The sequence below is a fragment of the Dermacentor silvarum genome, chromosome 2 (assembly GCF_013339745.2).
Source record: "Dermacentor silvarum isolate Dsil-2018 chromosome 2, BIME_Dsil_1.4, whole genome shotgun sequence".
NCBI classification, from domain to species: Eukaryota; Metazoa; Arthropoda; class Arachnida; order Ixodida; family Ixodidae; genus Dermacentor; species Dermacentor silvarum.
The window spans coordinates 88,589,508-88,615,662 of record NC_051155.1 but is presented as its reverse complement, the minus strand read 5'-3'; the positions used below and the strand labels follow the sequence as shown (position 1 = coordinate 88,615,662).

Genomic DNA, 26,155 nt, shown 5'->3' with positions numbered 1-26,155 from the left:
TCAGGTAGTGGGCACATACTATGGAAGAACGTGCGAACGGCCTACTTGCTCAAAGGGGGAACTGGGTGGCACCACAGGCTGTGAGAAACCGGCTGGAGCTGCAGTAGGTCGCTTGTGACTAACATTCGGCACAAGTGGCTACGTACGTCTCCGTTGTCGTGCGCATTTGAGGCCAGTAAAGGCTTTCTTTGGCACGATCTAGTGTCCGCGTGGACCCTAAATGACCTGAAGTTCGATAATCGTGCACGACGCTCAAAACAGAAGAGCAGAGAGCTTCTGGCACCACCAGAGGAAACCTTGCACCTGTCGCGGAGAAATTCTTATACAGCAGTCCATCACGAACACCAAAACTACATGATGTCGACTCTTTCGCGGCAGAGACAAGTGGCTCTAAACTCGGATCATCACGTTGGTCTCTTGCGAAGGTTGTGGCATCTGGGATATCACGGTGTACGGATGCGCTGAGGTGGTCGAAACTGTCGGCGTCGAATTCCCTTCTATTAGGAGGCACCCGGTAAAGGCAGTCGGCATTAGCATGTCATCGGCTGCTCCTGTAGGATACAGTGAAGCTGTACTTCTGCAGACGCAGGGCCCATCGTGCAAGGCGTCCAGATGGACCGCGAAGATTCACGAGCCAGCACAAAAAATGATGATCGGTGACGATTTTAAAGTGACGCCCATACAATTGCGACCGAAATCGCTGCACCGCAAAACAAACAGCAAGACATTCCTGCTCAGTCACCGTGTAGTTACGCTCGGGTTTGCTTAATGACCGACTGGCGTAGGCAATGACGTGTTCTTTGTCATCCAAGTGTTGAACCCGAACAGCACCAAGACATACACCACTCGCATCTGTGTGGACTTCTGTTGGCGCGGAAGGATTGAAGTGTCAGAGGATCGGCCGCGATGTCAGCAGAAACTTCAGCTGTCGGAAGGAAGCAGACCAATCAGGCGTCCACTCGAAAACGGCGTTCTTGTCAGAAGGCTTATCAAGGGATAAGCGACGTCACCAAATCGACCAATCAACCGCCTAAAATGGGAGCAGTGCCCTAAAAAACTGCGAAGTTGTTTTACAGACTGAAGTGGTTCAAAAGTTTGAACAGCCTCTGTCGTCGCAGGGTAACGTCGTCGAGGTAGCAGATGCATATCTCCCACTTTACAGCGCGCAGAATAATATCCATGAATCGTTCAAAGGTGGCGGGTGTGGTGCACAAGCCGAACGGCATGACATTGAATTAAAAAAGTTCATCGCGTGTTACGAACGCCGTTTTTATTGCGCAATTATATGGACACTCAAAGCGGATTTCTGCCGTCGGCGTTGTCGTCGCCGTCGTCGTGAGGTTCCGTATGAACTCCAACGGTGATGAAATTGTCGCCACGCGCCGTGTGCTATATGTGCAAGTGAAAGAGCGCGTCCCTAGCTCGCTTTCACTCGCACATAGAGCACACGGAGCGTGGCGACGATATTATCGCCCTTGGACTTTACACGGAAGCTCACGGCGGCGACAACGGCGACAGCAGAAATCCGCCTGAAGTGTCCATATAATTGATATCGCAATAAAATAAATGTCTGGCTGAATATTTCATTTATACGCACGGCGGAGAGCAAACGCGACTTCTCGCGTCGCGCGAAAGGCCGCGGGGAGACGGGAGGGAGGGAGGGAGGGGAGGCGACGTTTAGCTGCGGCACCAAATGAGTATTTATATAAAAACGTTGCGAGGCGAGAAGGTGGTAAAGACTTCCGACGCTGCTCGACGAGTGTCCCGTTCTGATCTCGCCGAAAACCTCCGAGCCCAGAGGCACCGGAAACAGTCACCAACGCCGCGCACGTTCGCTGCGAACGCAGGCAAAACGCCGACGTATCCTGTTCTGATCTCGTAGAAAACCTCCGAGCCACCGCCAGAGGCACCGGCAACAGTCGACGGTGTCGACAACAGTTCTGCGCGTTGCTGGTGCTGCTGCATGTCCAAGTTTTTACAGCTGATAAAACTGGTATCCTTACTCCGTATAGCTCTCTACTCTATTGCTATCGCAATAGACGCTTCGCCTTTCGGGTGAATCTGCGACATTTTTTCCTTATTCTCGGCATGCATCGGGGTTTGCCAGTAGCCGGATCTCAAGTCTAGAGAAGAAAAGTAAGAAGCCAAATGAAGACAGTCTAACGCATCATCTATACGCAAAAGAGGGTAGACATCTTTCTTGGTAACGTTGTTTAGCCGCCGATAATCAATACAGAATCGCCGACTGCCATCTTGCTTTTTCACGATAATGACGGGTGCAGCCCAGGGACTCGCGGACTCCTGAATTATCCCCTTGTGCAGCATTTCCTGAACTTGCTAGCAAATTATCTTGCGCTCAGTCGGGGATACTCTGTACTGCTTCTGTCGTATAGGGTGCGCTGCTCCGGTATTTATACGATGGCGTATTCGAGACGTCGGAATTTTTGACGTCTTATCAGTTTGTGAAAAGTAAAACACTTGCGAGTGCTTGGATAGAACATCCAATAACGTGTAGCGCTCACTCTTGCTGAGCGACTTGCTCACCACCTGAAGTAGTTTCGAGTCCGATTGGCAGGGATGGAGGGACTCGTCTGCAGCTTCGAGTACAGCCAGTAACACCGGTGTCTCTTCTTTGAAGAGAGCGAGCTTCATGCCAAAAGGGAGAAGTATGGGCTGGGCCGCGTAGTTCACTGCCCATAATCCTGAGTGTCCTTCACCTACCGACACTAAACAATACGGAACAAAACGTTCTTCTTTACACAGGCCGAATGAAGAGGCTCCGTTGTGGCATCAAATGGGGCGGGGTTGGTACCAGAGCAAATCACCGGAACGCCAACCGCGCATAGTGGGGGAATGACCATTTCCTCAGAAACACAAAAGGCACTTTATTGATGTGGCGAGTTTTGCGTGAGTCCACTCTCTTACGGGGTCTGTAGAAGGCGTTTATTTCAGGGAGCCGTATGGTAAGTGGGGTGCCGGTATTGCATGTCGTCCTTCTTTTGCAAAGGCCAGCGCTTCAAGCGTCTGCCAATAGAGAAATGCTGTAAGAGCTCGTGCCTGTGGTGCATTCTAAAATAGGACTTGTAAGTCTGGTATTTTAATAACTGCTACAAATGATCGGCGATTGTTATTCACGCTGGCAGACAAAAGAGGTGCGGCGATAGGCATCGATGAAAAACAGGATTATGTACACTAAGCGTGTCACTGCCCTCTGTAAAGTTATAGCCGGAGTTGTGACTCCGGCCACAACTTTGTAGCTCGAGTAATCAAAATTATTGAATCTTCTAAAGTGCACAGTGGGAAAAAATTAGGGGCAGCTTCACACTAACGGTGCGAAGACTGAGCAAACAGCGAAGCTGGCGACCCCACCTAGCTTTATCTCGGTTCAGCCATGTTTTTTGCGAAGTTATGCTTCGAGACTCGGCCACGTTTTGCGCAAGATCACCCCGAAATGATCGACAACCCAAGCAGCAACGAACACTCTGTCATTAAAGCATCTGGACGCTCAAACGCTTTTGCTGGGCTTCGCGGGCTCGTAACCCCGGATCTTCTGCGAATCGGAGTTACGAGACCGCAACGACGTTTAGCCGCCGCTGCGGTGGCGCAATACTCGGGATCGGACCGAAGTCGTCGCACTCGCTCTTGAGTAGTGGCGCGGCGGCTGTTGCGCCGCGCTTCCTCTTTTTCCGCCGCCCCATCTTCGCGGCGATGCACTCGGCACGAAGATGGCGGAGCTTCTCTGTTGCCGCGGCGGCGACGCGGAGCTATATATCCCGTGGGTCGGCGCAGTGACGTCACGGCTTAGCTCCGCCTCTGCCCAGCCGCGGCAACCACTCCGCACGGTGCGGTGGCGTCATGGCTCCGCTAAACTAAGGCGAAGTGATGCGGCACGCACGCTGACGTCACGGCTGACGCAGCTATGGCAAGGCTCGGTGTGGTCGGCGCAGCTGGGGCGAAGCGTTGCTAGGCGATGCAGGGCAACGTCATCGCCAGGCGGAGGTTTTGCAGCGTACACTCGACGGACTATCCTCGAGGTTAAACAGCTTCGCTAGTTCACGAGGCATGTGCCATTGCGCTTGGACCCTTTCTGCACAGCCTCCAGGATCGGCCCACATTCCTGGTCCATGCAATACGGACGGCCTCCAGCTTAAAAACAGCTTCGCTGTTTAAAGCAGGCACAAGTCAAATATGCTCTTCCCGCGTTTTCCAAATATTTGATCGCGCTCTTACGTATACCGGAATTAGATATAAATTTAGCTCTTTCAGACGCCGATGAATTCTGTTGCCTGAATACTTAATTTCCCCGCATTTCTTGCATATTCAGAATCATAAAAAGCATACAGCTGCATTATAGATTAAGAATGTTCAATTTTTTTGTGAGTTTTGTGAAGTTTACAGAACATGGACTCCACGCGAAAACTCACTACAGGAACATTAGGTATGAGAATATCAACTATTTCATGTCTAGCAGGCTTGAAAAACACCCATCCAGGCATTTGAAGATTAAGCCTGATGCAGCACACTGTGGAAAACAATGAAAGGAGTACCCCACGACATACGACAACATACTCGCACTGAGCAAGTACACACAACCGTCTACTATCGCATTTGTTTTACAGAGACATTTTGAATTCATTATTCAAATTTGCAGCACGATTCCAATCAGAACAGTTTCAAGATGTATGCGACAGATTTTAAGTATCATTACTTTCATCAATGCTATTGCTGCTGACGTACTTTTTTGTCGTACACAATTGTGTACACAGCGTCCTAAATGGTTAAGGACGCCGTAAGCACTAAAATACAGAGAAATCTCATATACTGTGTGTACCAGCTAACATTAGCCCGGTTCTTCAATGAAACAAAATGATTTAAAAAACAAGGTGCAAGATAAAGTTTTAACTCCTACAGTGTTCTGTCATCGGAGGTCTGTTGACCCAAGCCGTAGGTATTAAGATTGGCCCTTGCACCGGCTTTATTCAATGATATTTTTCGATGAAGAGCTTGCCTACCATTAGCGGGGATACCTTATTCAGCACGGTGTTTACTGTACCACCTGCTTTCTGTTTTCTTTTAATTTGAACAGACTTTTTTCGTATGACCTGTCACAGGTAACACATTTCGGCCTACTCACGTGATTTCTTCAATAGGTGGCCATAACCTACATGATATATAATATATTTCTGGTAGCTAAATAAAAACACACTGATTAACTGTTATCCACTTTCTTGAATACGTTGCAATTGCGAAATTATCACACGTGGTTAGCACGAATCATGTAGACTACCGGACTCAGCCTGGTTAACCTCCCGGCGTTTCCCTTATGACTTCTCTCTTTTTCTATAAGGTTAGCACCAATTTGAAGTTATCCTTCCGTAAATGCCATAATTGTGCCATCAGTAGTTAGGGACGTTCTTAACTGGAACGCCAATGCATTTTCAGAAGACTTCGAAGACGTATGTATTGTGAAGTGGTACTATCTTATGTTCTTTGATATGCAGACATGGGTGCATTGCTCTTCTTCTTCAATTTCGCAATTGCAACGTAAGGACTCAAGTAAATGGGCAAATAAAACAGGACACAGCTATTTGTAACAGAACCAATGCCGGCCTTTTCACGAAATCCAACTGAGCAAGTGAAGTTATCCTATATCTTATCATGTGAGGGCCGACGAAGAAGTGTCTGCTTGGGAGAACGTTGTTTGAGTATCTCTTGCCATTTTTGTGGAATTATACGTGTACCTCTGAGAAGTCGCTTCTTTGTTCATCGGCGATGAACGTGGACCACCTCAGAGATCTGCGAGATTCGGCGACGTCAGCGGTGACCACGTCAAGAAAGCGGACTGGCCCTCACAGTGACTCTGAGGAGCCCTCTGACGACGACTTCGAACTTGTTGTGAGCCGTAGGGCGATAAGACGGAACACCAGGGCCTCTTCGTCCTCGAGCACATTGAATGGAGGACCACAACGGAGGCCTGTGAACATCACCACCCCCTTCGCTCCTGCTGTGTCCAACGGGAACATAAAACGTCTCAACAGGCAAACCATTTCGGTGCTGCTGGAGGGACTGGTGCCGAATGAAATTACCGACATCATAGTAAACACACGAAAGAACATCCTGGCGATCGATGTTAGGCATGCGGCTGCGGTGCATACTTTCCGCAAGGTCACCGACCTGGATGGAATGAAGGTCCGTTCCCACATCCCGCTGGGCTCTGACGTCGTCACCGGTGTCATCTACGATGTAGATGCCGCAATCCCCAGCTCCGACTTAGGAGTTCTTGTCAAACCAGCCAGTGAATCTGTTGCCATCGCCAGTGTTACCCGCCTAGGCAACTCACACTGTTTGAAGATAGTGTTCAAGGGAGATTCTCTACCTTCATATGTAAATGTGGGCCACTTTCGTCATCGCGTGCGACCTTTTGTACAGAAGCCACTATTATGCCTCAAATGCATGAAACTGGGTCACACGAGAAGCGTATGCGAGAATCCAGCAGTGTCTTCTCGCCGCGCTGAAACGCACTCCACGGATGATTGCAGGGCCACTATTTCTAAATGCTCTAATTGTCATGGGTCCCATGAAGCTTCATCGAAGGAACCAGAATGCTGGAAAAAGCGACACTGTGACTGATGCAGCTTAGCCTAGGTTATCAAAGTCACAGCCACCTGCAAGTTCAGTGTACATCGGCAACCATAAATTCTGAACCTCCCGTCGATAAACTGCCTAAAGAGGTCAAACACATGATCGCATAGCTTCGATTAATGTTGAAAGCCATTCGCGTGCTCCTCGGTAAGCTGAAAACGCGGTCAGCTCAAAGTGCATTACAGGTACTGGATTCTCTAAATCCAGCACTTGCAAGTCTTGAGTATACACCACGGCTCGTTCAATACTGTCATTTAGCACTGAGGTCAGACAAGCTTTGATTTTACAATGGAAAGCCATAGGCTTGAGGTCCTGCATCTCATTCTTCGGTAAATACAGTTTCACAAATCGGATTCCCATATAATCGTTAGTTTTGAACTCAACGTACTTACTTCTATCAAACTGGCAGGGTACGAACCATTTCTGCATCGACGTGTGAGGAGCGCAGCAAAGTTGTCTTTTACATCCGCACGGATTTTGCGTACGCCCACCATGCAGCAAGACCACATGATGGCAATCAGTATTTCTGCCCCGACCCCCTACGTGTATCAAAGCAACAAGTGTCATTCACACTCATTGGTGTCTGCTTATTGCCGTCAGGACGATTTGATTGCGATAGGCTCCGAGAGAGATTGTTACAGACCAGTGGTCCTTGGATAATAATGGGCGATTTCAACGCACGTCACTTACTCGGGGGTAGCACGGCAATAAATTCCAGAGGCAGGAATATGGTGTCATTTGGCTCTGATCACGACCTTTGCGTCATGAATGATGGCAGTCCTACATTCCTGCGAGGCCTTAAATATAGCAGTTACCTGGGTTTCACTTTGATATCACGATGCTTCACTTCGCAAGTTCAGTGGTTTTCAGACATAGAAACGCATGGAAGTGACCATATTCTTATTTACTTGGACATCAGGTGGCGAAACAATTCCTCCTCGCCGGCCGAATACAGCACAACGTATCGACTAGTCTAAATATAAGGTACACGTGAAAATGCATGCAGAGAAGACCTTGGCCATAGGCTGGAGCATACCATCACAGAGGCAGTGAGAGAAGCTTCATGCCTGCTAACGTTGACAGCAAACGGTTCCTAATTTGACGCAGAACTGGAGGGGCTAACTGCACTTCGACGACTAGCTAAAAGAGATACAGGCGCACAAAAGCAGTTTGTGACCTGAGAATGGCACGAAGAACACAGAAGAAAATCCAGCGCCGTTTGGAAAAATAGCAGAACAAACGTTCGAAGTCCTTTTGTGAATCACTGGACCCTTGTAAACCACTGTCATGCATCTGGAGGACAGTTTGTGGCCTTCACTCGTCTCCGCAACAGCGACATCCTCTCTTGGCCTTAGCCCTACATCAGTGCCAGACGTAACTTGAGGTGGCAAATGATTTTAACAGCGGAGCTGTTTAAGCCGGCTGTAATGTGTGCCGCCTGCCACTGCGTTGCCTAGCAACCACCTCGCTGAGCGTCGCGCGCTTTTCTCAGGAGAGAGAAAGAGAAAATGAGAGCGAACAAATTGTAGCAGCACCAACGAGGCAACGCGCAGAGGTGCGGCCGATGCCATCCGCGCTTTTCCGTTTCTCCGCATTAGCGCCGAACGCTCGCGGTGTCCGTGACTGCAGCAGGCGCCTCTGGCGGTGGCTCGGCCGAGCTCCACCAGCTGCGCGCTACTGTGCATGCTTTGTGACGTCATCCCGGCGTGTGGTCTGGTGCGCGCCACCCGTACACTGTGCATAGCTTTCACCCCACTTCGCCTACGTATGCTCGGACTGCATGGTGCTTCGTGAGGCGTTACCCGATGCCACGGACCACGAGAAAATGCTTATACACTTCGTATAGCTTAGCATCACTTCGCATTACTTCGTATAACTTAGCATCATTTCGTATAGCCAGGACCAGCTGGGAACCGATCAGCTCCGCTGTGTTTGCAGCCTTGCGCCACTAATGCAAACATCCGATTTTCTTTGTGCGCGGATCGCGGGCATGTGTGTCACCCCCAACGCCGAAGACGTTAGTGTCGACGCCGCCCGGTCAGCCCAAACGGAAATCCTGACCATTCCTATGCCCTTATCAAGGACAGACGCTGCAAGGGGTTTTCGGTTACTTACTCGAACCAAGACGGAAACTTCATGGAACACCCGATTTTATCGAACTGTCGTCTCCACGGACTGGATCCCACACTAAAGTTGCAGATTCCATCGAACTTCCTCCGCCATAATGCAACTTTACTTTTCCGCCTCTGGTTAGGGGTGGTGTTTTCGAAAGCCTACTCATTCCTTATGGGCATGTCCGACATATCAATCTGTGACTCGTGCAACTGTGATGAGACTATCGAGCACGTGTTGTGTTTTGGTAATCGTTGTGACATCGAACGCGACGGTCTTCGGAGTGTGTTAAACCGTTTAGACAGCTGATCGTTTTGAGAGACAAACATTCTTCGACCATGGCCCCACGCGTCGCAGGCTCAGAAAGCTACGTGGGCAGTGCGGCAGTTCATGAAGTCGACTGGCCTCATTGACCAATTGTTAAGTGTTAGACAACCGCACGAGTTCATACTGAGAGTACTTTCTTCCCTCTCTCTCCTTTCTTTCTTTTTATCCTTTCAAACCCCTCCCCCCGTGCAGGATTGCAAACCGGACGTGCTTCTGGTTGACCTCCCTGCCTTTACTTTCTTCTTCCCCCCCCCCCTCCTTTTCATACGATTCTTAAAAAGTTGTTAAAATAAAAAATAAAATAAAAATAAAGGAAGCACTCCGTACGCACGATATTAGAACGCAAAGGTTATCATCTTGTTGTATCTGCGAATAAATTGAACTGGAGCATCGTTTGTACCTTATTACCAATCCATTGTGTCCATGCTAATGACTACGTACAGCTAAATTTGTTATTCGCACCGATTAGCTCCTCGTGACACTAGTGCAGGAAAAAGAAAGCGAGCTCAACGGGTAATCCAAAAATTGGCGGTAGGCCCAAGCTGAACCCGTGTCACCTAGTTTACTTCAACATCACCCTATAGGAGGGAGGAGGAGAAGGCAGGGATGTTAACCAGAAATGCGTCTGGTTGGCTACACTTCTCTGGGGTGAAGGAGCTCATGCTTTGCTGGTGATCAGCACCATCCGTGTACACCAAGTGGCGACTCCAGAATCCGTTGCTTGTGCTGGCAACACTGTCCAAAAAACAAAGATGGCTAAGACATCTTGGTTCACGGTGGCTTGATGCTGTGCTCAAGTTTCTCGTTTTTGGTTTAGAATCTAGGAGTTGCGTCCAAGTCGAAAGGGTCCTTTCTGATTATTTCTATATTTTGATCGGTCTCAAGGATTTCAGCGACGAAACCTCGGAAATCGTGGCGCCCTGCGTGCTAACGTCCGGCGCGCCTAGCGAGCCGCATCAGACTTTTTTAAAGGCAAAGAGCCTTTCAAGACAGCCGGCGGTTAAAGAAGAGAAGTGTCTCTGCGTACCGGGCCTCCGAAAGGTGCGTACACTTGTTCGCTGCGTTGCTTTTCTGCTACAGATAAGATAGCTGACTGTTTCACAGCTTCATAGGCAACTTCGCACTGCGACTCGTGTTGCGGTATATCACATGCTTTCCCGCAATAAATATCCCGTAACGTCTGCTGTGCTTTCAGAAGGCAAAAATTCTTTTGTGCACTGATAGAACGAGGCTAGAAACTCTTAGGTTACCTGGCCATCTGTCTTCGGATAACAACAAATGAGAGTTCCGTTCGTCAGTCGGGGTGCACATTTCTCTTGGATCTGATACGTTTGATAAGGTAGCCTGCTTGTGATAACTAGTGCTTTATCATGCTCGCAGTATGCAGTACTCGAGGCAGGGTCCAGGCTTGGTAATGCAGCAGACACCCGCGGCCTGTAGAAATTCTCAAACACCCGGTGAAACGTGAGAAGTAAATAACGAACAATCGGAGAAAGTTATTTTTCTTCCAATAGGTTTCAAATGTTTAGCGAGGGTGTTCTTTTGAACAGTATCACTTGTATTAGTGTAAATGAATGACTTGGAAGCGAATCGAACCATTTGTAATGGTATTTGGCTGTGTGCCCATGTCGGAAGCATGCTAGCGGCGCTGTGGCCAGGATGAATGCTGCACATCTGGAATGAGCGCCATTTGCAGTTGCTTCTAAATTTATTGCTAGCAAAGAAACTGAGAACTCACCACGCTGAATGAAAAAAAAACAGCACCTTCTCTTGCATCGCAAAACTAAAGCAGGCTATCAAAACAATATGTTGCCACGCAGCATTAGATATATCATGATCAACTTAAGACCTTCCGAGCTGGATATCGTTCCTGCTACCGGTACCGGCGGACAAAAGTATGCTAACGAGATTATTGATGCTGCTTACCACATTGCTAACACTAATGCTGATTTAGAAAACTAAACTAACCAAACGAAACTAAGGTTAAGCGTACATCCCTAATTCCTTAAAGCAGAATCTTGTCCTGTTAACCTCGCTGCCTTTAACATCCCGCTTATCTCTATCTCTCTGCTTAAACAAAATACACTTCGCGATTTGTAAAACCAGCCACATTATTTAAAATATATAAAAAGACAGCAATGGTCTACTCGAAGGGAATGAAGATGTCGTCCAGAATGAAGTTTTACGAACATACCACCATAGTGTCCGTCACCTTTTCCTCCATGTTCAAGTTTCTTACCCGTGTCACTCTCCGATGCGCTTCGTCTCCTACTTTCGGAAAACGATGAAATGATGCAATGCTGTCTTTCTACCGCGATGACATGCGCCCCGTTATTGGTACCAACAAAATTCTTTTTCTATTTGGGGCTTGTGCGCGGCGGCATATCACGACGATTTGAGAACTACGAGGCAGCGTTGCAGGGGGAAAAATCTGCGGCCATAGAATTTCTCACTATATCACAGAGGGAAAACTGGCGCGGCTGAGCCATGGGAATCCATGGGTATCCATGGGAATGCCGGTATATTGTGACGTCGAATTGGCATCGTTCTGGGAGAGCCACGAAGCCTTGAAGTCGCGCCTGGCTACCCCCGTTCCGTCTGTCACAATGTCACAATGATTTATTTTCAGCTCAAACAGCACGCACATAACTGTTTTAGCTTTGTTTTTACAGAAAAAGGTTTTTTTCGATGACTAGCTTACTATTGGATGTACAAATATATGAAACATAAAGAGCATCAGCTGGCCCCTAAAGTTGGAGAGAGAGAAAGCAAGAGAAAAGAAAGAGAGAGAGAGAAAGCAAGAAAGAAAGCGAGAAAGAAAGAAAGAGATAAAGAGAGAGAGAAAGAAAATCACCAGCTCTTCCACTGTCGAGAAAATGAGGGTAAGCGAAGGTTATCGTCTTTACTTGACCTACTACTTTCCCTTCTCTTTCCTACTATTTTTCGTTCGCTTTCCTGCCCCTTTATTCTACGTTTGTTTCCTTTTGGTGGAACCTTTCCTTCCGTTGCGTTGCACGTTTCGTTCCCTCAATACGTACATTTAATAAACGCTTATGTTTTATTACGGTGATATGTCGTGAGCTTTACGTTACCCTGAAGGTCAGATACACAAACCATAAGCTTCGCTTACCCCCATTTTCTCGACAGGGGAAGGGCTGGTGAATTTTCTGATAGTCGGGTATGGGCCTGTCGCTGTCTCTCAGTTGCTTGTAAAACCATCAGCCGTTTGCCTCAGTTGCCTTCGGCATCCTGGTGTTTAAGCTATGTTAACTGGCAAGGTGTTTGCTTGAAGGATGTTCTGGAAGTAACGATATTTTACGCAAGGTACAATTTTCCAGCTGCCTTCACTGATCTTAGATTATGTATCGTCGTTACCTCCAGCATAGTTGTGTGTCCCTTATTGATGTGCAGGAATGGTGGATGCACTTGACCAATCTGTTGGTGAAGTGTTCAAGGCTCTCAGTGACGCTCGCATGCTTGACAACACCATCATCATCTTCTGCAGCGACAACGGTGGACAACCTTTTGGTCCGCACAAGACTCGCAGCATCAACTGGCCCCTGCGCGGATCAAAGGGCACGGTCTGGGAAGGAGCAACCAGAGTACCTGCTTTCGTCTGGAGTCCGCTCCTGGCCAACAGTCAGAGGGTGTCCGAGCAACTCATGCACATCACGGACTGGCTACCCACGCTGTACTCAATCGGAGGTTGGTTCAATACTCACCTCAGCTAATGTTCCTGAAAAGAATAAGAGCAAGTGTAGGAGACCTTGAGGATCGGTGTTTCTGTGTGAGAGCAATTGTTTAGTTGATCAAAAGCGAAAAATGGGCGAGTTCTTATGGAATCATGGCGAATTCGGAGCGTGAACTACTGGGACACAAGCTAAGGCACAAGCTAATGCACGTGTATTACCTTGTGTCCCAGTAGTTCGCGCTCCGAATTAGCCAAGCAATTATTTAGATTGAACTTGTGTAAAAGCAGAAGAGGCCGCGTGGTAGCGCTGTTAATATGTTCGTCGATCTACGAATGATGATGTTCTCGCTGCCGCCAAAATTGGTTTGTGCACACAAGAGGCGGTGGGAAATCGACACGTACACAGACAATTTCATGCTGCCTGGTACCATGGAAGGGCTTGCCTCTTACTGCAATAGCAACAGACCCTGAGCGGCAACCGTGGCCTAATCGATAACAGGTTCATCTTTTCGGCACCCCTGTACAACGCCGTGTTCAACGACTTTATTCACATGCGTGTTCACCCAACGTCCTTGCTGTGACCCAAGAAATACACGCACAGACGTCACCAGACTCCCCGCTTTCCTCCCTTGCGCGCGAGAATAAACCACGATCGTCTGCTGACCCTCGCAAGCTTTCACTCGCACATACAGCATACGGCGCGCTGCGACGATGTTATTGTGCTGGGACTTTACACCGAACATCACGGCGACGCTGACGCCAGAAATGCGCCTGGAGTGTTCGGATAATTTCTATCTCAATAAAAGTGTTTGTACGCTTTCGCTACTGTGTACAACTCAGTCAAAGGTTTCACCTCAGGTGCGTTTTTGTGATTACTCTTTTCTTGTACGTTTTGCTGAGAGCCTAAATTCAAATGAATAATTTAAAAAGACAGAAAAACGCCGCAGAACCACTACCGATGATAATGCGATTAGCATCAAGCAATGTAGCAAAACATGGTACTGCTAGTCACGTTTATTTAAAACCTATAGTGGTCATCCTGAGATTTATGTTGCTTCGGACATATGCGACGTACCCTGGCCCCGGTATCGGCCGACTTTGGTATGAAACTCGCTTGCCAATGTTGTCCATGAGCATGACGGCGACTGTATGATGATAACACCGTGACAACGATGGAATGACGAAGAAATGACGGCAACGATATGACAACGGCGGCATAATCACGACTGTACGGCGGCAGCATATATGGTTAGGCTAGAATGACGGAGTAGCAATGACGTCAATAGAACCACTAAGGCAGTACGATGACGAAGACTTGACAGCGATGGGACGATGCTTGACAAGTTGTGACGATGATGAAACGACAGCCTGAGGACGGTGGCACGAAGACGATGGTGTGGTGTATCTGCTTGACAACGATGACGTGTCGATGAGGGTATGACAAGAGTCGGATGACGTCGATGACGAGTCGGATGACGAAGTTAGAATAACGATGATCAAGCTACCACGATGGCGTCACGACGAATGCATGGAAAGACGGTATGACGATGACGCAATGACGACGATGACACCTTAGCGCTGTGAGGACAATGAGAACTAATGCAAGTCACCGATGGTGTAACGGCCACTGTACCATGAAGACTGCATGACGACGATAGTGTGACGACGACAGCATGGCGAGAGTCTGTTGACGACGATGCAATGACCTCGATGGCATCACGACCACTAGCGCATACCTAATGGCCCAAGCTTTTAGACAACATGGGTCACTGGGTTGACGTAGAAGCCGTGATGATGACGGCATGGCGAGAGTCAGATAACAAAACTGCGACGGCGACGATAGAACGACCACCGCAGTATCATCGCCACAAATGCATGCCTTGAGGCCCAAATTGGAAGACGGACGGACAGACGGACGGACGGACGGACAGACAGACGGACGGACGGACAGACGGACAGACGGACAGACAGACAGACAGACTTAAAAAGGCCGATGTAGACTAAGAATGCGAATCACTAAAAAATATATTGGAAGTAAAATCTTTATTCACCTAATCTTACGTTTCTCCTATTTTTGTGTGCTAACCTACCCTACTGAAAAATCCATATGCACCATAAATCCCATATCCAGTAATACGATATGAAACATACAGGATCACATACAAAGACCCGTCTTTCCCATATGTCATACGATATGTTATTGCATATAGGAGTTATGGGAAAGACGGGGTTTTTTCAGTGGGATAGCTTTGATTCGATGCGTGCTTTTAGAGCGAGAGCTCTACTACTCCAGGTACAAACCAAGAAAACGCCTGGTTCCGTAAATGTGACCTTCAAGCTCAGCCAAGGTGAAACGGGGACTTAGCCTACCACTACTCGAGGCTGCTGCGTACGATGTGGGCAAAGTGCGCGGTCACGCAGGCCTTATCTTCAAAGCGATGTGCGACGTGCACAAAGTGCGCCGAGTGCTAGTAGCTTCGCATGCACTGTGCTTTCGACGCTTAGTTCGCGTGGAAGTGAGACGCAGAATGAAATCAATTCGCTCGCTTCTGCTACCACGCCGAGCAACATCTGTGTGTTGTCTTGTGGTGCAATTGTAGATGTGGTAGTTGCTGACGGCACCGAGCAGCATCTGTGACAGCAAAGCCATGCTAGTATTCGAAAAACTTGGTTTAGCTGCGTTTAACCACGGCAATTTTTTTTTCAGGAGGCGACGTGGACACGCTAGGGCAACTGGACGGATTTGATATGTGGCGGTTCCTGTCTCAAGGAATAGGATCGCCTCGTGTCGAAATGCTCTACAACATCGACGACCGGTTTTTGAAAAACTCAGCTCTGCGACTGGGTCGTTACAAATTGGTGCTTGATGGCACCGGGTTCATGAGTGAGCGCTACGCTCGACCAGGTAGCGGCCGTCCGTACGATGACCTGGATACGTTGCTCACTCAGTCGACAGCAGCCAAAGTGCTTAGGGACTTCTACAAAAGGGACCAGCTGAAGTTTCCCAAGGACTGGAGAAAAAGAGCAACATTGAATTGTGGTAATCCAGACAACGGACGATTTCACCCGAACGACGCGGTCCACCTGTTCGACATAATCAAAGATCCATGCGAACTGAATAATGTGGCCAGCTCGCATCCTGAGGTAAGAACTCACCGCATTTCTGTTCGGGTCGGTCACAGAAACAAAGATTTTGATGATTCTATATGAGTGCTGCGTAAGGAAATTTCGAATACAGAGTTAAAATGACTTTATAAAAGTAAAGAAACCAATAAACAATCAATATGCCAAGGAACAAACAAACCGGCAAGCAAGCAAAAAACAAACACATGTGTCTGACCTATACCAGTATACTACTTGCACAAATCTATAGCATCAGTGAGAAGGCAATGTAAATAATGTGACCCGCCGCGGTGGCTCAGTCAGCTAAGGCGTTGCGCTGCTGACCATGCACGAGATCGCGGGATCCAATCCCGGCCGCGGCGGCCGTATTTCGATGGAGGCGAAATGCAAAAACGCCCGCGTGCTTGCGTTGTAGTGCAGGTCAAAGAACCCCAGGTGGTCAGAATTATTGCGGAGCCCTCCACTACGGCGTGCCTTATAATCAGAACTGGTTTTGGCACGTAAAACTCCAGAAAGAAGAAGAATGTGGACAGACATTATACACCAGTTGTCCATGTTAATCCTACTGGACTTGTTATGTCGTATAATTTGAGTAGGAAGATGCACAGCATATTCCACAGCGCTCGAATGGCTATTCTAGCAGATCATAAAGTTACAAACAGGGATAAGGTGCCCGTGAAAGGCTTGCACCTTATCCCTGTTTGTAACGTTTATACCACAGTGTGCTACTCCGTCCGTCTGCCCCTTCTTGATTTCAGCTTCGTGGGCGTCACTTTGGACAGCCGGCCTTCGTATAAAGATGACGAACAAGGCTTGTCGTGATGGGAAGTCGGTTATATAATGGCTGCGACGGCATTGTTGTCTGTGCGTATTTGATAATATGCATGCACTAATTTTTCAAACCCTTTTAACAGGTTGTAAAATTCCTGAAGGCGCGCATTGCCGCCTACCGAGCCGAAGCGATGCCAGTGCAGCACGAGGCCAAGGATCCCGCTGGCTTTCCGGAGAACCACAATGGAACATGGGCGCCTTGGGTGCATACACCGTGCGGATAGCATCGACGGTGTTGTTTTGGAACGCAGTGGGAATCAGCGTACAATGAAGCGTATCTCACGGCATTCTAACTTGGCCGGGACATTAGTAGGAAACTATGCTGGCACAAAACGCATTTCAAACAATTAACAAATAAAGCCTGTAAATAGAACTCGTATTGTTTCCGACTGGCAACGTTTGTTCTTAGTGCATGTAATGAAGCAGACGCGCCTCGTGTTTTCGGTAGCAGCTCGAAGACGACGACGACGAACGACCCGTTCTGTGACTGCCGGAGAACTCGGGCTGGTCGCTCTGCTGCTAGTCTGCTGCTAGACTAGACAGATAAATATTTAATTAAATCGCATTACATTATTAGTATGTTACAGAAAGCCTGCGACGAAAGCAGCCTTGACTATGGCTCTTGGCTGATTGGTAAAATATAAGTGATCGAATCGCGAAAACACGTTTCTTTTCATATTCATAAATTCCTGCAACTTGTATGCATTACTACTTGCGCTAAGTCGGCCTGATGTGATCAGTAATATTTTAAGAGTGATGTTTAGCCCTATTTATGCAATCTCAGTGTGTTATACAAAACAAAGCCGATGTTCAGAATAAACAATAATGGTGGTGGTGGTAGGTTGTAGCAACAGGCGGGCTTTAGCTAGAATAAGCTATAATTAAAATTTAATACGCGTAAACAATAATTACAACATTCGTTGCAGTGTTTGTATGTATTTACCCTCACCCAGATAGCGCATCCTGCAGAGCCGGGGTCAATGTAAAACGGAACACAATATTTATTTTCGAGTAACGATTCTTTTACCGTATACACGCGTATTTACAAAATAGTTTTCTGGTCGACTATTTAACCTGGGTGGAACTCCGTTATATTTGTAACTGACGCCAAGTTGTTATCCTTGTGGAATAAAACATTTATGTTCTTCATCGTATTGCTTACGGATGTAGTGCGGTCCAGGAACGGCCGCAGTGATGGCTGCACGGGGACTTGTAAGACGTACAGGGGGGGGGGGGGGGGATAAAAGGTTTTTAGGAATCTACGAGCACGTGCCAAAGTGCACCCTTGCGCCTCTGACGAAGCATGCGCTTGGCATTGCGTATCGTCAGTTAAAGGATCGAGTATGAAAGGGCGCGCATGCACAATGCTATATCTGGACACCTGGCGCTTCCTTCGTCACAGGGCGCAGGAATGGGATTTAGCACTAGCTCGCAGATTTTTGCACTAGCAGATTTAGCACAATATTTAGCGCAGGCTCGTAACATTTTGCCCCACTTCTAAATTTGCTCCATCTTCATAACTGTGTTTGGGTGATTTATTTGTATTGTATGAATATGCATGCGACTGGGAGGGTGTTACGCGTTATAACCAGCACCTTCCATGCTGTAGAACGAACACCGCTGTCATTCAACCAATAACCGCATACGCCGGACGCACTCCCCGTGCACATGATGCTTGACTCTGTGAAAGCAAGTCATTGCGATGCCTTCTCAAATACTAAATATGTCGTCGCGCGCTTGCACCGCAACCGTGAAGCCGAATGCCAGCCCAGTATGTGACGTTATTACGGTAAGCTTTAAGTGACAAGCACCTGACCAAGGTGTTCTAGCGACAAGCGACGCGACAGGTGGAGCCTGACGCGCCATGGAGTCAAGGTGCGCAACGTCCACATTGAGGCTACATCGCTTTAAGAAGTAGCGATAAATTTCTATTGTTAATCTATTACAACATTTGAAATTATGGGATTTTACGTGCCAAAACCACGATCTGATTATGAGGCACGCAGTAGTGGGGGGGGACTCCGGAAATTTGGACCACCTGGGGTTCTTTAACGTGCACCTAAATCTAAGTACACGGGTGTTTCCGCATTTCGCCCCCGTCGAAATGCGGCCGCCGTGGCCGGGATTCGATCCTGCGACCTCGTGCTCAGCAGCCCAACACTACATTTGAGTTCCCCTAAAAATTACCTGCATACCTGGCACTACGGCAACGTTTAACCAGTGTGTACTTCATCCGTGGCGGCTTGCAAGAACGTATAAATACCAAAAATAATTACTATTCTACTACGGTGTTCAAATGTTCCTTAAAAGCTTCACATTCGTACCTATGTTGCAAGCACAGGGAACACCCATCTTGAAGGGACACTAAAGAGGAAAAAAAATTCGTAGGGCCGCAATACGCACATGGGGACGGATTACCAGCGAAACTGTTAAGCTGCGTACAGGGGCTGAATGCATTATGAAATCATACATTTTTTTCATGTCACCGCATCTTCCGTGCAACTTTCGCAACAACTGCTGCAGCCGCGCCGGCATCTCCGATGCGCTGACGTGATGACCACGTGCACAGGCGCCGTCGCGACACTATCCCCCCCCCCCCCCCCCCCCTAATTATTCGTGAAACAGGAATTTAAACAAAGACAGCGCATGAAGGCCACCTTTCTACACTAACTGAACTCTACACTAACTAACTGAATATATATATATATATATATATATATATATATATATATATGATAAGGGGTTTATTGGCGTTGAATCCCATTAGGTTCAGCGCAAAGAGCACCCGAGCTGTTGCAGCCCAACGCCAGCGCGAGGCAAAACCAGCGACACCGATCCTTTTGTCTTTCTCTTCCTCACTTCACGAGCCATGCGACCACAGCGACGCTTGTGCTAACTTCGTCATTACAATATATATATATATATATATATATATATATAGAGAGAGAGAGAGAGAGAGAGAGAGAATTTATTGAATACTGCTAGCCTGAATTCCAAGCCTTAAGCAGGAGTGAGTTACACTATTCGGTACAAATGTACCTGAACAACACAAAGAGCACACACAAAAACAAACGGAACTGGAGAAATGCGAGTGGTGTGTCAAGTACGGCACAGATTGCAATAATAAAATTTCAGATGACATTGTTCATATATGAACACGTGTGGAGACGCATTAGATGGAGCATTGCTCAACACTTGGCAATGTGAAAAAAAATAACAAAAGTATTTGGTTAGATGCGTTAGACATGTCGACATGGTGCATAGTATCAAGAAAACATAACTGGAAAATCATCAAATAAAGAAAAGCACGCTTTCCTGGAACGTTGCTGAACCATTGACGATAGAACACTATCATTTCACATTTTGAAGTGCGGCAGTGAAAGCGGCAGCAGAAGAGCTCTCGATTACTTCTCTGGGCAAACGATTCCAATCACGAATGCTACGGGAGAAGAAAGAATTCATGTAAGTGTTAGTTCTGCAAGAAACTTCGCTAACTTTTTCTGATTGGAAAGAACGAGTGGGACGCTGTGTAAGAGGTTTCTAGTACGTGCGTTTGTCGATTCCAAGGTTATCATGGTGTATCATGTAGAATGTCTTTAGTCTTGTTTGTAGGGATTCCAGGTTTGCAGAAATTAATAGAGCAGTTGGCGATGTTTTGCTGCTCTACGAATTAAAATTAAACCTAGCTGCCTTTCGCTGAATATTTTCTAGTTTCCTTATAATTGTATTTGTGTGCGGATCCCATACTGCCGCAGCGTATTCGAGCGTTGGCCTTATATACGTTATATAGGCCAAAAGTTTTACATCGCTCGATGCTTTGGGAAGTGTTCATCGTAAGTAGCCTAGTTGTCTCATGGCTTTCTGGTGTATGTAGGTGACGTGATCATTCCAACGAAGATCAGATGTAATAACCACCCCTAGGTATGTGTAACTTGAAACTACAGACAGGTTGTTACTACTGATACTATAAGTGAAAGTGAGTGGATTCATCTTACGTGTAAGTGTCATTGCTACTGTTCTGCTGTGCTTTATTTGCATCTACCACGGAGTTCACCACTTTGTAATCTGGGATAAGGATTTGTTAAGAGAAACCTGGTCGTCAGTACTGTGGATTTCGTTATATAGGATGCAATCGTTTGCATACAAACGAATTTTTACCGGTATTTCTTGAGAAATGTCGTTTATGAAGATCAAGAAGAATAGTGCCCCAAGAACAAAACCTTGGAGAATACCTGAATGAACGAAGGCAGAATCTGTACTAACATCGTCAATGGACACTGATTGCTGCCTAAAAGAAAAGTATGCTGCGATCCATGCAATGAGGGAATCGTACTTAAGTAGTTGTCTTAAGTTCAAAAGAATCTTAGGATGCGATACACGGTCAAAAGCTTTCTGGATGTCGAGGAATATGACATCAAACTGACCAGATTTATCCAACGCTGCGGCAAAGTTGTGAATGCGCTCTAGTAGTTGCGTTTTCGTAGACACTCCTCGCCGGAAACCATGCTGGCGACTATCGATTATTTTATTATCTTCAATAAAGTTGGAAATGTGTTTGAAAATGATGTGTTCTAATACTTTGGCACAAGTGCAGAGTAGAGAAATTGGCCTATAATAGGTAACTATGGATGGATCACCTTTTTTGGGTATTGGGGTTATTCTAGCGCATTTCCAATCACTGGGAATTTCGGCGAGTGACAGTGATTTCCTAAATATTAAACCTAAGAATTTTGCGCACCACTCGGCATATCGATGTAGGAAAGCGTTAGGGATTCAGTCTATCCCAGATTACTTATTGACGTCTCGTTTAAGCAAAATTGATAGTATTCCCTCCTCGCTGATAGTGATGTCATCAATGGGTGGTACTTCTTCAAGCGTCAAAAAATGTGGAACGATACCATCATCTCCAGTGAACACCGAACAGATGTAATTGTTAAGTGTATCAGCCATTTCCTTCTTATCAGTTCTAGCCCTACCGTTAATTAGGAGACTCGTGATAGAATTTTTTTTTCTTTGGAAATAGGTGCCGCCAGAATTTTTCCGGGGATGTAGAAAGAAAACGTTTTAAAGACAGACTTTGATAATAGTCCTTCGCCCTCTCGATGTCGTGCTTTAGTCGAGTTCACAGTTCAGATAAATTATTGGCACTATGAGCAGAGGGGTGTCACCGGTGCTGCCTACTTGGCTTTTTTACTTTCCTTCCTAGTCGACCAATATCTTTTGTCATCCAAGGATTCGTAGTACGTCGCTGTCTCCCTTTCCAAAGGACAAAATTGTTCATGCATTGCCAGACCGTTTCTTTGAATAAACACCACAGGCTGTCGACAGACATGTTGCCTGAGTCATACTGCGACACAAAAGTAGAAAATAAACAATCTAATGTGTCTAGAATGACGACATCGCTGGCTTGTGCAAACAAGGGAATTAGCCTCTCTTTCTCTGTTTTTCAGGCACGCGACGTTAACTGGGATTGTGAGACAAGCTATTCTATGATCTGAGATTCCCTCAAAAAGATGCACTCTCGGATTTCGCTTGAGCAGTGTATCATTAACGAGGAATAAATCTAAAACTGAGGCGCTGTTTCTATTGACGCGCGTTCACTGTTTTACGAGTTGGGTTAAAGCATGGAGGAGGACGATGTTAACGAGTGGTTCAGCAGAAGCGGAAAGTGCATCAGGGAACTCGTCTGCCCAGCTGACATCTGGAACGTTGAAATCTACGACTAATAATAAATTGCTCTTACTGCGTCTATGTACACACAGGAATTCATAAGGTTCTCAAAGAAAACACTGGGTGAACTGGGTGGGTGATAAAATGCCCCAACCAGAAGGTGAAAAATCCCTGACACAAATTTTACTATAAGACATTCTACGTCTGTGATATCGGTAACCTCATCGCTGTCACAGATTCTCGAAACATAACTGCTACACCGCCGCCGGGGGAGCCCCTATCTTTCTTGTATATTCTATACCCAACTGGTGTAATTTCTGAGTCACTAATGTCGCAGTGCCGCCATGTTTCAGTGATACCTAATATATCCAGGTTATGAGTGATCACCATAGTTTCAAGGTCCACCGTTTTATTGATGCGGGCATTTATGTTCCCACAACAAAGTGTTCTTTCCGTGCAACTTCCTTGACATTTTGGCTGTGCACTCGCTTTTCTATGTTTATGGAGAGGGACGATTTTAATTTCGGCAGTGTTCCATTCAAACAATTCATTGTCAATTTTAACTTTATCGTGAAGCAACCTCACTTTTTACCATTACGTCTCGCGTCAGCAGTGTTATCCCATAGGTGTTTCCTAAGCTGTGTGGTTGCGGCTGAAAAACCTTCACAATTGATGCACTGCTTCCTTTCAGCTTAAAGCAATTGTTGAGCACAATGTTTTCGCGATGGCCGAACAATTTCAGCATCGTAGGCCGTGATCTATCCAATTTCTGTGTTCCTAATCTGTGAATTCTTTCGACAGATAGTACTTGCAAGCCCAGTTTGTTCCAGTATAGATCGTCAACCACGCTTTCTGCGAGAGAGTCAGGCGTTTCCCGAGTGTTTTCAGGAATACTAAACATGATTAGATTATTCCGTCTACCTCGGTCCTCGAGGTCAACTAACTATCTTTCCAAATTTTGGATTGTTCTTTCCCTATCGATCATTTTCTCGCGAAATTCTATCACTACAGCCAGACACGTTTCGACATCCTTAAGTTTGTCCTCTATTGCGTCAAACCTTTGCAGCATGCTTTTTTGACCGTCAAGTATGCTGTTGTAAAAGCTGCTCAGAACTCGGACCAGGATTAGACTCTATGTCTCCACAAAGCATAAGCAAGGACAGCACAATGTTTCGTATGCACAACAGAAAGCAGCAAACTTAGTTGGGGCGCATCAGCTGGACCAAAAATCGGTTGCTAGATTTGATGGATGAATACGTGTTACTAACCTGCGCGAAAAACGCAAGGGGGTTTGTCATGATGTTGACAGATGGCCAGACCAATGTGCCCAATACAGTGTTGATGGCTCGCTGGTCTTATATAGGCAGAGGTCGAGGAGGGCGGTGGCGTCCAGTCAATGATCCTGGCAGTGACGTAGTCCGACGACACCAGCGCGCACGCTCGGAAGTGCAGCTCCATCGCGTAGGCTCCGGGGGAAGGCTTCGGCGTGACTATATGTGCGACAATCTGTCAGGTGCTTTGGCTGGTACGGCTGTTCCCAGTAGCACGATCTGCGCGAAAAACGCAAGGGGGTTTGTCATGACGTTGACAGATTGCCATATATATATATATATATATATATATATATATATATATATATATATATATATGAACGAGAAAAAAGGGAACCGAGGGGCCCAATTTTTAGTAATCAGATCATACGAGGCCAACAAACAGTGACACCAAGGACAACATAGGGGAAATTACTTGTACGTACTCATTGAATTAGAGAACTGATCAATTAATGGAAATGAAACTGGATGAAAATAAATGTCACAGTTTCGCCCTAACGGCGAAGCAATGAATGCGATAGCAACACAGCAATGTCATACGAAGTAAGGTGAGCGGCTTTGGTAGCAATATGAATTGTAGTAAACATGAGCTGATTAAGTAAGCAGGTGTGCTGCGGCGTAAGTAGACCGACATGAAGAGAGACTCGATGACCACGAGAAGGCGCGTGTGAAACGGTGGTGTTGATGAGAAGCGCTTCCCGTGGGCAGCGCGTGCGAAGGGACACACCTGTAGTGCTGCACTGCCGATCCGGGCAGCATTGCATGTGTAGCGTGCGTTGGAAAATGCGGCCCGACTATTACTAACTGAATGAACAAGCGTGGTGTGAGCGCGCACAAACAAACATGAATAGATCACACTAAATGACTGCAGACAACGACTGTCAAAACGCTGGCAGCGAGCGCATACGCCGCCGCGGGCGAAGGTATACGTGCGGTCTATTGCTTCAACGGAAACTGAGCGGCGAATGCACGGCGCATAAAGGTCAGAGCCGTGTGGAGATAAGAGACGGTGCGGGCGAGCGAGCGACGAGCGCGGTTCTTGGCAGAGTAGAAGGGTAGGGATTCGATCCCGAGACCTCGTGCTCAGCAGCCCAGCACCATAGCCACTGAGCAACCACCGCGGGTGAGGTTTGCCGGTGGTGGCACTGGCTAACACTCCCAGAGTTATTTCTAGCAGTTATTTCTACCGCTACGCCATCGCTGCGATGGCCTAGCTCCCTAGCCTAGCGGTAGGGCATCCGCCTCGTATGCGGGAAGAACCGAATGCAAATTCCGGTGCCGCCGAGTACCCACAGGTTTTAGGGGCGAAGCTCCTTAGGGTGTGGGTCTGTCCCTCCTCTGTAGTATGTAGTAGTAGTAGTAGTAGTAGTAGTAGTCGTAGTAGGTAGCCACGTCTACTTTTATGAAAAAAAAATTCCGAAAGTTGTGTCCGTAGCGCGGAATCGAATCAGGGACCCCTCGCTTCCGAACGCGCGGCGCTAACCACTACGCCACGAAGCGCACACGGACACACGCACCACGATGACAGTAAATACCCAACATTAACGAAAGACTGCGCGTTTCTAACGCGTTTGTGCTAGCGCGTTACGGCCCGTGTAAGAACCTGGTGTAAGACGCTGTGGCTTCTCCGCCTTACCACACCTACCCGTATTCATTACCCCGTATTCATAAACCCTCCTCGACTTGAACTTGACTTGCCACCGCCTTGGGCAGCGCGTTCGAAACGCGTTGAAGGCGGTGGCAAGTCAAGTTCAAGTCGAGGAGCGTTTATGAATACGGTGGTTATACTCTCTCAGCAGTCATGTGATGGCGCCGGCAAACGCGGTGCACGTTCCGGCATGTGTAAACGGCTGCGTAAGACGCTGTGGCCTCTCCCCCTTACTAGAGAGTACTGCACGTTTCTAACGCGTTTGTGCTAGCGTCCCCTTAAGCGGGAGATGGTGCAATTACAATGAAGGGCGCTGTTATAAAATAGGAATGACGTCACATATGACGCGTGTCATTGGTGGAAGTCAATCGTTCGATTTAGTGCGGCGAGACTGGGCGAATTACACGGAAGATTCACGGTTCACTGATGATTCTCTCCGGAGCTTCGCCCACTCATCATCATTCACCCCGTGGATATGTGGTGTTTTTTTTTTTCTAATGGGTAGTGATGTCCCCTGGCCTTGTGCTCGGCTGTCGTGGGGGCTCACATCTCGAAAGAGAGCCCAATAAAGATTTCAGGAGTGGTCTCTGAGCGCCTCTTGTCCAACCACAGACGGCCTTGTTGAGCAACCGTCGGGGCTGTGGAAGGCAAGTACTGCCGCCGGGTACCTACCGGTAAAATAAGTACAAGCGCCCTCCCCGCCTGGTGCTCGACCGTTATGGGACCTCAACGCTTGGAAAAGGGTGTTTGTCCTCAACCCGAAGGTGTCCTCACCTCGAT

The 26,155-nt window shown here is 47.3% G+C and overlaps 1 protein-coding gene across 1 annotated transcript in view; it reads left to right on the top strand.

Moving 5' to 3' along the window:
* Window positions 1-17,867, top strand: part of LOC119441601 (arylsulfatase B-like) — a 78,006-nt gene extending 60,139 nt beyond the window's left edge. The window contains exons 8-10 of the mRNA XM_037706209.2: window positions 12,493-12,786; window positions 15,480-15,916; window positions 16,810-17,867. Of these exons, the coding sequence (XP_037562137.1) occupies window positions 12,493-12,786; window positions 15,480-15,916; window positions 16,810-16,950 (872 nt within the window). The 3' untranslated portion in view covers window positions 16,951-17,867. The remainder of the gene's footprint in view (window positions 1-12,492; window positions 12,787-15,479; window positions 15,917-16,809) is intronic.
* The last annotated feature ends 8,288 nt before the right edge of the window (window positions 17,868-26,155 follow it).